The sequence below is a fragment of the Uloborus diversus genome, chromosome 7, assembly GCF_026930045.1.
Source record: "Uloborus diversus isolate 005 chromosome 7, Udiv.v.3.1, whole genome shotgun sequence".
Classification (NCBI taxonomy): domain Eukaryota; kingdom Metazoa; phylum Arthropoda; class Arachnida; order Araneae; family Uloboridae; genus Uloborus; species Uloborus diversus.
In genome coordinates this window covers 108,901,253-108,914,050 of record NC_072737.1, presented here as the reverse complement: position 1 = coordinate 108,914,050, position 12,798 = coordinate 108,901,253, and the positions used below count along the sequence as shown (strand labels likewise).

The following is a 12,798-nucleotide window of genomic DNA, read 5'->3' as shown; positions in this document are numbered from 1 at the left end:
AATTAAAATAAGTGCATTAAAAACAAATACGAAGTGCACTGGACATCAATAGATAGGATTAAATATTTAAAACATTAATTTTATAATTTTATTTTTAAAAAATTAGTTTTGATAAACTACAAAACATTTCAATATGCATGTCAAATTTTGAAAATGACTACAGTTGGGGCAAACCAAACCTGGCAGTGTCGTAATAGTGTGGTTAGGATCTAAATAGCCTTCACAATGTCACCAGCTTAGGTTTGCCTCAACTATAGTATTATTATACATCTTGATCCTTCAAGCTATTTATTTTTGACTGAAATCAAATATATGTTTAAGAACATACTTGAAATATTGCTAGATAGGTTAGCAATAAACTGAAAATATTTTTCCAATTCACTTTGCTCCACTATTTCAGTTTACCGCACATTACCCTACTTAAGTTTTCCCCATAATAAAGTGGTTTTGTACGGATTCCTTGAAAATTGTTCGCTGTATAAGTCATACAGAAGCCAATAAAGTAAGTCAAAAAATAAAAAGAGAGAACATTGATGCCTTTACTACATATTTATTACAAAGCATATCCAAAAATTATAGAAAAGGGAGTCAAACATTTAAAAAAAACATGAAGTAACAAGTAAATCCCTTGTCAAGGTTTTTTGCCGACCTTAACATTTTTTAAAATTAGACAATTTGAACATTCAAAAACAAAAAATCTATTTATTAACTACTAGCAGTACCCACACAGGGATGCCCGTTCATTTTTTAAGTGAAAAAACGAACGGATCTGTTCCTTTTAAGGATTCGTTCTTTTTGACCCGTTCGTTTATGAATGACACATCCTTAATATCTTTCAAACATAGAAATAGTTCCGCACAAAGGCGCCCATATAGGGGGGCAAGGGAGGGCTCCTGCCCCCCTTTGAGATTAGAACTTCCTTGGTTTTAGTACTTTTCTTTGAAAAAATATAAAAACATTTCTTTTCCAGCCATTAATGACTAAGTTATTAAAAATGTTAAATTTTAATAACTCTAATTTGTGCTGAAATCGGTTTCCAAGGGGAAAATATCCTGCTAAACCATGGGGAAAATATCTGAGAACCCCCTTAAAATTTTGCATATGGGCACCCATGGTTCCGCAACTCTATCGTTTATCGCCAACTTGCCTAGTAACCACGCTATCATAATCCATCCTCAAACAAAAAAAAACATCCAGTGGAACTTTTAAAAATCGCCAGAAAAAAATAAGAAAATGTCGTACATTTCATTTGGATAAAAACAAATCGCCAAAACAATGAATTACATTTACGGTTGCTTTAAAACAATAAACCCAGGCTAAACTGCTCAGCGCGCCTAACGTGCCAAGCGACCACGCTACCGAAACCCAGCCCTTTTGCGAATGACGCAGATGTTTTTTCTTTGGCAATAATAAATGCTTTGCCAAGCAAACAAAAAAGTATAAACTCCACACTAACAGTAGCTTTTAAATCTTTATGTATAAAAGGCTGCTTTGCCCGGTCTACCTTGAGAATAAAAATTGTGTCAAGTGGCATATATTCAATAATCAGGCTTAAATAAAAGAAAAAAAACACCATGCAAAATTACCCTTCCAAACAATGACGACAGATATTAAAATATTTATTAAGAAATTAAAATGCAAAAGATGTATTTTAAAAGAGTAACCATGGAAACACTAAATAAAATAAGTTTAAGAAATTAAATGCAAAATAAGGAAAGAAACAATGGATTCAAAAAGCGTAACCGTGGAAACACGAAAATAAAATGGTTGACAACCTGAATCAAAATGACCTTTTTCGGATTTGATTTAAAAACACTTGTAACATTTTCCTTTGAAGATAGAAGCTAAGTTTTTTGACCATAGGTCGAGAGAGATCTGGAGTAAAAAATGTTGCTTTTTTCAGTGGTGTCAAAAAGAAAACTGTAGGACAATTCCTTCACTTTTTATTGATAGATTTAAAGAAGAAAGTAGAGCCTAAATTTCATCTAAGCCTAAAAAAGTTTGAGCTAAAAATGCAAATTACTCCCGCCGTAATTAAATTAGAGCATTGAAACAAAGTGTTTAGAACGCGGAAAATTCTAACCTTCTCAACGATATATAATATTAATATGTGTAAGTAATTTTTTACTCCCATATTCAGGAATTTATATGAAATTTGGGCCTAAATTGGAATTAAAAAACAATATTTATCGGATTTTTTTGAATTATAGCCTATGTCACTCAGTAAGAAAGCACCTTTCATATAGTGAAGGAATTTTTCGAATAGGTGCAGTGGTTCCAGAGATTACCTCGAACATATACACACACAAAAATCCGCCCTCTTTCTTTATAACATTAGTATAGATATACAAAACAAAACAAACTTAAAGACTAAAAGCGCCGTACTGCAGTTGTCAGCAGATAAGCAAGAAAAATGGTATTCAATCCCCTTTTTTATAAACAATATATTCCCATTGCCACACACATTGCTGAATAACTTCTCAGAAAATAAAAAATGTATACAAATTTGACACTGGAAATACATGGGCATTTAATAGAAAGAAAACTGACACCGAGACAACAGCTTTAAATTATAGAATTATAATAAGTGGTCTCTTAATAGTGGTAGTATTTCTGAAAAGTTTCACCATGTGTGTGTATGCATGTGTGTCTTTCTTGGCATTACAAAAAATTTAAATATAGATGAAGATACATAGATATAATATTGCCAATTTATAATTGAAATTAATACCTTTCCATCACAGTTTTCAAGAACCAATCAGGATCAAGTTTCATGGCACATAGTTGTAAAAGAAAGAGGTCAGCATCAACAATTGAATTACAGAAATGACACTGAATGTAAGTCATGGCTTGGCCTTTTATCTGGAGACCACTACGAACCCACATGTTGCATAAAATCTCATGAAAAGCAACCTATGGAAAAGAAAACAAACTATAAGATATGTGTATTTATACATCCATATGCTAGCTGAATACTTTATCGCCTATATGGATGAAAATCTGGTGTAATGAAAATCAGACCCCGAAGTGGTTTTTTGGGGGGGAAAAGTAGGAAATAAGGAATCAAAAATTTAAAAAGTAGGAAAAGTAGGAAAAAAATCACATAAAAAAGTAGGAAAAAATAGGAAGAGATAGGCCTACACACACGTCGAGACGACTGACAATCATTAGTACGAAAAATAAACTGGTGGAAACAAAGATATTAATTACAAAAATATGAAAATAAAATCTAAACAAAGAAACACCTTTCACCAATACAGTAATAAAATTTTTAAGTGTGAAAGAATAAAATGCAATATAGCGATTGCAAAAAAAAAGCAATAATAATAATAATAAAACTCCTTTTTTGGTTCAATAAAACCATTTTTGTTAAAGATTTGTTTTGTCAAAAACGAAAACATTCCTTCGACAGCATCCATTTATCATTTAAAAATACTATCACTTTCAGCTCCTGTTATCATAAACTATGATACAAAAGCAAATATTAAGTTTTAGCTAAAATTAATCAGCAGCTGACATGCATTTTTGCATAAACAGAGGCAGATGTTTGAATTTGGAAAAAAAAAAAAAAAAAAAAGGAAGACGACCGAAAATGCAGAACTAAAATAAATTCAGTATCCATTCAGTATCCATCCTTCGCTAGCCACCTCCGGGGGGGGGGAGGGGGGGATCAAAGTGACGGGCCAATTCTAATTTTAATCAAGCAATAAAAACGAATACTGTTTTAATGGTTTGATGATTTTTACCTCCTTCTTGTTCCAAAATGTTTGTCACGAAAAAAAAAAGGAAACATCCATGCATGGAAAACATAACATTTTTATCAAAGACAAATATCACTTACTAATGTTTTTCTGTGAATAAAAGGGAAGGCATATAGTTTATCTTAATCCTCACCATACAACAAAAATATTCATTCGGAAATTATTCACGAAATTGAGTGAGGGGGAGCACCTGGCATCAAATGCCTGCATATATCTCTTTCTCCCCCTTCCCCTTTTATCAGGCCCACTAAGTACAATAACTTACAGTAGATACGCCGCATCGGTATAATTGCCGCACCCCGGAAAGAGTAAGAGTCTGTCGAAAAAATTTTAAATGCTCAGAAATGTCGCATTGCCATAAACACAGCACATAAAAATGATGAACAACTCCTCGATATTGATGTTATATCAGAGTAGAGAATACCCATTAAATAGAAAAAAATACATATTAGTTTGTGGCTCTATCCCCCAACTTTTAAAAATGGGAAGAAATAAAAGCAAAATATCGCATTTAAAATGATTTCCGATTTTTCTCCAAAAATCGGGAACGTTTTGCCCATCCAGGTTTTGCCGCTTTTTTTTTTTTTTTTTTTTTTTTTTTTTTTTTTTTTTTGCAAATACACTTTTTACAAAGAAAGAAAATAAAATTTTATAAATTTTGTAATCATGTTTACGATTTAGAATGAACAATAATCATATGTATGTACGAAAAAAGTTAGTTTCCGCAATTATTTTTGAAGTGGTCCGTTTTTGAGAATTTCTGTTATCTGTCACTTTTATGTTGTACCAACATCAATAAAATATGTACAGTGTACAAGTTTTCATTTTTTGCTTTCTTATGTTCCTTTTAAGGTTTTACATTGCCTTTCTGTTTAAATAGAACTCTATTTCCCTTGTAATCATATAATAAATTGGCGAATAGGAAATTCGGTTTTTCCCGCATTTTTTGAACCGCCGGCCATTTACTTTAATTAAAGCTTCTAATTAACGAGCAAATAATATATAATTGCATCAGAATGTGCCAGTATCTATTTTTTTTTAGTTTCGTTAAAACAGTGGGACTGAAGTCGGGGCGATAAAAAGAAAAGTCGATTATAAACGCCGCAACGGCAAAAAAGTCACTTACGAAAATTTAACTTTTAAACACGCAAACGCCGCTGCCGCGGCGTTCCTTCCAGAAATTAATGTAGTCAGTCAATGAAAAGCTCAGGATCTGCTTGCTTCTTTTGCTTTTTAAAATTGAAACATGAAGAAAATTATCAGAGCTTGATTGTAAAATTAAGAATCAATGAACAATTAGAAGTGCTATACTAAAGAAAGAAAAAGTAGGAAAAAAAAGGAAAAAGTAGGAAAATAAGGAGAGGGCTCTAAAAAGTAGGAAAAAGTAGGAAAAATAGGAACTCTTCGGGGTCTGTGAAAATACACAACCAGTTTTTACCTATAACTTAATTCAGACCAATGCAAGCAGAGTAAAAATACTCTATCAGTTTATTAAATGTTCTTAAAAAAAATACCAATTCGAGACTTTCCTGCAAAGCGCAAATCATTTTCCTTCCAGCACAAGAGAGAGAAAAATTAGTATTTTTTCTTGAAGATATAACTGTTATAAGATTTTCATTACGTTAATTTTAGTAGATTCATAAGCCTAATTTTTAAGCAATTTAGCACTTTCAATTAAAGAGTGCAAGGTTGGCAAATATATGCAAGTGCATGTTTTTATATAAAAATAATAATAGCAATCTAATTTTACCTGTGCTTGCAAAGGATGCATTATGAGCAACTTAAGCACATTTTCATCTGGTAATAAATCATCTAATGATCCTCCTTGATGGCGAACTGCTTGGCCCAAAAAAGATACAAAGCAACGATGAAGAGGCAAATGAAAGGATACTTGGAAAGGATTTATCTGTTAAAGATGAAATAAATTTTCAATACAATGAACCTGAAAATTTTTGACTAAAAGTTATAAACAATACATCAGTAAAAATACAGTCACTGTATAAAAAAAAAAAATATTGAGCCAGTTTTGGTGAATAAAAAAATACTTACACTGCTAGGCTTTGTGAAAGAAATTGAATCAAACCATTCCAGAATAGTTTCCAAGCAAACTTCTAACAGTAGCTTAGTTTTTTCTAAGGTATCCTGTAAAAATAAGTTTACTTTAAATTGCTCACATAAAAGTAAATCAATACGTCATTAAAAAGAAATTAATATAAAACAAAAAATACATAACACTCAGCTTTGTAAAACTATCAGATTTAATTTTGAGCAGCATATCCCAAATTGTGAGCCTCCTGATATCTCTAACAAACCATTCATTACATGATAAGATCTCAAATCAGCCAAACAGAAAAAGTAACAATAGCAAAATAACTTATGTGAGTTATCTGGTACATAAATGCAATTTACTCAAGGAAAGTAAATAAATATGTTACTTTTCCTACATAGTTTCAAAATCTTATTGTGCAAAAAAGATATGCTATTTTGACAATAAATACCTAAATGAGGTCTTATAAATTCAATTAACAACAAGTAACACATCTTGCATGTTGAATTTTCAAAGACTTTTCTTTAACAAGTTTTATTCACTATTTGTTTGTTATTAATACAGCTATTTTTTACAATTACAGAAAAACCATTGCCCGAAAAGACTTTTTAACAAAACATTTTTTTAACTACTATTACAGAGGAACCTTAGAAATCCAAAATAATTGGGACTGAGCCCTGTTCAGATTCCAGAAATATCGGATTTACCAAGTGGTCTATTTAAACTTTTGTAATTAGCTGCAAGATGAGTATGCAAGTTACCAGAAAAAATTTTAAATATAGAATGGGTTGAAAATAATTGTCAACACAAAGTTAGTTATGCCCAAGAGGTAAATCTGCATAGTCAACAAAAATGAGTGTGTGTTACAGGAGCAGATGTAATTGAATTTTGAAATGAGTAAAAACTCGGATCTGGAACATAAAAGCAAAATAATAATTAAAATAAAAGAAAATGTTACAACATTATATCACCCAAAAACCCCTTTTGTCGGACGTCTTTTCATTCTTAAAATCAATTCTTTTGCATTGAAAAAGGGGTTTCCTGAAACCCTGAATAACGTGCATGCAATTTTCTGCAAATTTGTGTGATTTAACATTGAAATTATTTATTTTACTTTTCTGCAAAAAAGATATTTCTGTACTTCTTAATAATAAAAATGCATAGAAGTTGCCAAGTAGGGGAGACCGGGGCAGATATTCTATAGGGGCACATATTCCAACGCGCCATAGTTTAAGTGTTTCTCGCTTGGTAGCGACGATTACCAGACAGTGTGAAACTGCAGCACTGCGCACGCCTTCCACGTGATCCTCAGTTCATCAGCTGGTTTTGTCTTGATGAGACGACAACTTTTGTGGCTTTTCTTCTGGTAAGTAACTTTGCAAGAATTTACTTTTCATTAAAAAAACATGTATGATACTGTTTTTGTTTTATTGTCAGGACATAACTTTAAACTATATTTCATTACGGTTCTGATGGTGTGAATGCTTTGGCATATATTTTTTATTTTCATAGGTTAATATTACAAAAAAAATCAAATATGGCGTTGGGGCACGTATTCCAATTCAATACGGGGCACATTTTCTAATTGGAAAATGTGCCCTGGGCTCTCCATGAATGTTTTTCATGTTTTTTTTTACCATTTAACTTTATAGTTTTAGCCAATACAGTTTATAATTACTGCATAAAACCACAATTATAATTATTGATAATTAAATTTTGGATAACTACTTAAATGATCTGATTTTTTTTTTTTTTTTAATAGTATCAAGTTATATCTGAAACTGAATTTCATTCTCCAATGTGTTATATCAGATGGACTGAAAATGGTGCGCAATTACCGTAAGAAGTCAGACCGAGGGTACTAACTACACGCATTCGCAAATAATGCAGCGCTTGCAGCAATAAGAAATGGATGCAGTGTTAGGAAAGCTTCTATAGACTTTAATATAAATACGATAACAATAAATAACTGCTGCCACAAGTTCATTAATGTTCAGTTGGCTCCAACTGAAGTACCTCAAGTCGAGGTGCCTCAGGCCAAAGTTCCACAAGCCGAAGTGCCTCAAACCGAATTACCACAAGCCAAAGTGCCTCAAGCTGATGGCCCTCAAGTCGGAATCCCACAGGCCGAAGTACATCAAGCCGAAGTTTCTACAACCCAAATGTCACAAGTTGATGTAATGTCAGCACGAGTTCCTGCAGTTGAAATGGTCTCAACTGAAGGCTGGTCCCCTACTGTTTGTTCACAGACAGATCGGCTCCAGACGAAGTAAACAATGTAGGCCCAACTACTAACACTTCATGTTAGAAAACGTGCCCCGGCTACGGGGTTGGTTTTCCAGCGTGACATGGTAGCAAATATATATTAATTTCTTTGAAATTTTATTATTTTTTTATGTTTTAGTAATGTTAATACTTAGCCTTAAGTACAAGAATTCAAAGAGTAATCAAAACTTAACAAAATGATTGAATAAAAAATTTCAAAAAAAATAAAACAAAAAAGTTGGAAAACCTGCCCCGGTCTCCCCTATATTCCTACAATTAAAAATATAAGAAATTAATGCAAATAAAAAGGCAATCAAACTTACAGGACTTTTAAGATGAGATATTAAAGCCCACATAGGAGTTGCAGATGCCTCCAATTCTGCAGAAAAGGCAGCATAATAGGTATTTGATTCAAATTCAACATGAGTTTTCAACTCTCTTTGATTTAAATTCATGCCTGAAATTAAAATATTAATATAATTCCTGCTCTTAAAACTTCAATTTTAAGATGCAACAAAGATATTATGGCTAATGTACGAGGGTAGATCAAATATAAACCGGAATTTTTAAAAAATAATTGTTTGCATCAACCAAAAAAAATTGACATAAGCCATCCTTTTTCTACATAGTATTATTCCTCTGATGCACTTTTTCTTTATCACATTGCTAAGTTTTTTGATGTCATCATGATAGAAAGAAGAGGGACATGTACAGCATCAGTGGCATACGATCCTCTCTACACTTGCATCACCATCAAATTGTTGTCCTCCTAGGTCTTTTTAGAGTAGTTCAAACAAATGGTAGTCACTAGGCACTAAATCTGGATTGTATGGAGAGGTCTCTAGAGATGTCTGATGAAATTTTTCTAAATTTTTTCCGCTTCAAACTGGCAGTGTGAGGCCTTACAATTTCATGAAGAATTACATTATGCATCCTTGCTGGGTTTTCTTTTGTGATATGCAGCTTGTGCTTCATCCAAAAGGCAACAGAAATACCCTGCATTAGTTATCCTTCTTGAAAAATGTCACAAACCACAACAATGTTGTCTAAAGTGATGCTTGTATATGGTCTATTTCATCAGGTTTTTAACAGCTTCTTTTCATGCCATATTTTTTTTTAGCCCATTCATACAGTCGAGGGTGTAAAGTATTTCTGAACTGAGCGTGAATCTGTCTCAAAATTTCAGAGTGTTTGGTGTAGTCTTTTGCAAGAAATTTTATGATGTTAAGTTGCCCAACAATCGTGTGCACCTCTTCCTCATTCATAACGTACTGAAGCAGCACTGATCTCTAATGTATGTGTAAACACAAAAACCCTTCTCCTGATACCCCACCAACACAATGGCAAGGCACCACCTAAGATAAATAACTAAGAGCAGTGTTAGAGTCAAATTCAGTTTATATTTGATTTACCCCTGTATATAATATGTGTGAGGCCAATAATAGGTGTGTATAAGCATACTTATACTTACATAAACATATGTATAAAAATAAGTTACATTTCAGTTTTCATTTAATAGATACTCATACAATTAATATTCAACTGTCTTTTTCTCTGTAATTTCAAACTTTTAGCCACACATTAATTTTCTTTAAATTTGATCAATGTAAAACTCAGAATAACAGTGCAAGGAATAAAAGTAAAAGCTGCAATTTCAAAATTAAGACATCAAAATAAAAATACTTACTTTGAAATTTTGTGAGAAAACAAAACCATCGTAGCAAAAGATCATGGTCACTAAGAAATTCAAATGCTACTGCTTCATGGGTAAGAACATTGTTAAGATCACTAACCAAAGGCCAGTAACAATGATCCTTCATGATGCGATGACTACAGTCCACTACTGAATGTCCTAGTCTATTATATTCACCAGGTTTAATATATTTATAATCTGAAAGAAAAAAAAAAAGGAACAATGAATGATTTCTAAAAATTCATGTAACAATGCACTAAACAAGCAATTTGACTTTCTATTATGTTTCTTTATATAAAAGGTTTTACCACAACTCTGCCAAAATTTTCAGTTTTAAGTACTATTTCCCATTGGTTTGTCTTCTGCTTTATCTAGAATCTAAATATCCAGTGTATCCAATAATTTTATTTTATCACTTTCTCATTTTTGATGCCTAGTTTTTTGTGAAAATATGAATTGAGGACTATAATTTTACACCCAATTAAATTTTAATTTTATTAATTCTTATTTTGTCATTTCAAATGACTGACTTTATATATTAAGCTTTTACATTCACTATTTTTATTACTAAACTCAAATGTTTGACATTGGCTTGGGACAATGGTCATCAGAATACGATCCACGGAGAGCTACTAAAACCTTTTTGGAAGACAACACAGAATTCAGTTTCCAAATTTGTGCTGTAATAACTTATTAAACTTCAAATTGTTGCATTGTGAATTTTTCTTTGTGTGTGGAATACTTTTTTAAATGATTATCCAGCATTTTATTTTGCTGAACACTAGTGAAAATAGCCATCTGTGCATATGCATACAATTAAACAACCTTATCAATGTCAAAAGTTTTTAGCAAAAACGTTTTTATAAGTTGTTCACTTGCTTATCCATAATTTTTTTAGCAAGGTTACAATGTTTTGAGATGTTTTTGACTCTAGAATTATGCTAGGGGTCATTCTGCAATCAAGGAAACTTTTTTTACCAACTGCTCCTCTGTATTTTTGTAACTAGCTTTATCCTTCCTTAACTTTTTTTCCTAAATCATTGTGCTGTGTAATGATACAAAGTTTTCAAGAAAATGGCTTTTTTTCCCCTAAACCCAAACTAATGGTCTATACCTGGAAGTGTAGGCAGCTGCCGTTTTGACCCCTTTGAGAAAAAAAAGAAATACAAATACAGTTACTGATGATGAAACAGAACATAAACTCAAAAATGCTTGTTAGAACATATTATTGCAAGAATGTGAAGCACTCATAATGTGTTTGTACATAAAAAGGCAGCATTAACCACTAGTTTCTGAAATGTAACTTAGACAGCGCTGGTAAGGGTACTTTAAAAATTTTTTGAATATTTCACTACATGTCCTCGGGGCCGTCGCAAGATCAAAAAACTGGGGGGGTGGGTAAGTATTTGGCCGCCCCTTAATTGTTTCAAACGCATGTTCCAATATGCAGAGGGAGAGAGAGAAAATTTAGCTGCTGATTTAGCAGTCATATTACTAGACCTTAGTACAAGCAATATAAACTTAATGGTAAGGATAATATTTAGTAAGAAATAGGGGTGTCGGAGGGCTTCCTTCTGGCATCTTTTCAAAATTGAAGGTGTAAAAACGCAGTTTTAGATGACATTTTAAGTTGGGGATAAAGAGGAGGAGGTCTGATAGCCCCCCCCCCCCAACCCAATTTAAGTTCCCAAAACCCAATGCACATTATATTTAATAATGTTCAGGAGAGGGGGTCTGGGGGTTTTCCCCATGGAAATTTTCAAGACTGTTAGTTGAAAAACACAGATTTAGAAGATTTAAGGTGATGTTAAAGAAGGAAGTGACTCGGGGCCATCCCCAGATAAATTTTCAAACTTCAAACTCCAAGAACGCAATTGTGAATTATCTCTGATTGTAAGAGGTAAAGGGGGTCTGGGAGCTCTCCACTGGGAAAATTTTGAAAATTGTAGTTTGAAAAATGCAGTTTTAGATGATCTATGGAGATTTTAAGGAAAAGAGAGATGTGGGTGCTATTCTCCTGAAATTTTTTGAAACTGAAGCCTTAAAAATGCAGTTGTAGACTTTTTTTGTTAAAATTGAGTGCACTGCACTTTCAGTTTCTTGAAATTAAAGTTCTGAAAAAGTAATTTAAACCAACCTTCACTGAAGGGGGAGGGAGGATGGAGTTTTGAACAGGCTTGAGCACAGAAATGTTTTGCAATAGAAGCACTAAAAACAAGATTGAAGACATTTTTCGATGATGTTGGCGAGAAAGAGCATTCTTTAGAAAAATTTCTGATCCGTAGAAAATGCAGTTTTGGAAGATTTTTGGTAATGTTAATGTGTGGAGAGATGCGGAATCCTTTCCTGGCAAATTTTCAAATTGAAATTCAATTAATACAATCGTAGGCCGTTTTCAATACTGTTAGAGGGGTAGGGGGTTTGGGAGGTCTACACCTAAAAATTTTCTGAAGCCTTAACAATGAAATTTTTGAGGATCTTCGGTAATGCAATGAAACCTGTGTATTACGATACTGTCTATAACGATAACCTGTCTATAACAATTTTTTTTTTTCGGCCCGAGCAAAATATCAGCATGAATAATCAAACAGTCTATAACGATACCCTGTTTATTACGATATTTTTTTAGGTCCCAATAGTATCGTTGTAGACAGGTTTTACTGTATTAGGAAGAGGACAAGTTAGGGAGACCTCATGGAGTTTTTTCTTAATTAAAGACCAAAAGACGATATTCTTTTTGACCGTGAACGATGATGAATGATTAATCAAGAGGGCGTTTCTCGGGGGGTTATGTTGGAAGCACTCTCATGGTTTTTGAAACTGCAGTCCTAAATACTCTGTGAGCCATCTTTAATAATGTTAGGGCAAGGGATGGGATTTGATAACGTTTTCCTGGAATTTTCTTCAAAACCTAAGTTTTAAAAACTCAATTCCAGACCAGCATCGGAGACGTAAAGAGAAGGAATTGAAGTTCTCTACTTTACCCTCAGTTTGGCTACGCCCCTATCTTCATTTTAAATTTTAATTATTGA

At 32.8% G+C, this 12,798-nt stretch overlaps 1 protein-coding gene across 1 annotated transcript in view; it reads right to left on the bottom strand.

Annotated features, from left to right (window-relative positions):
• Positions 1-12,798, bottom strand: part of LOC129225646 (E3 ubiquitin-protein ligase ubr3-like) — a 116,039-nt gene that overhangs the window by 82,569 nt on the left and 20,672 nt on the right. Inside the window, exons 7-11 of the mRNA XM_054860114.1 lie at positions 9,761-9,964; positions 8,397-8,530; positions 5,811-5,903; positions 5,512-5,667; positions 2,732-2,913 (exon numbers count right to left, since the gene is read on the bottom strand). Coding sequence (XP_054716089.1) covers positions 2,732-2,913; positions 5,512-5,667; positions 5,811-5,903; positions 8,397-8,530; positions 9,761-9,964 — 769 coding nt within the window. The remainder of the gene's footprint in view (positions 1-2,731; positions 2,914-5,511; positions 5,668-5,810; positions 5,904-8,396; positions 8,531-9,760; positions 9,965-12,798) is intronic.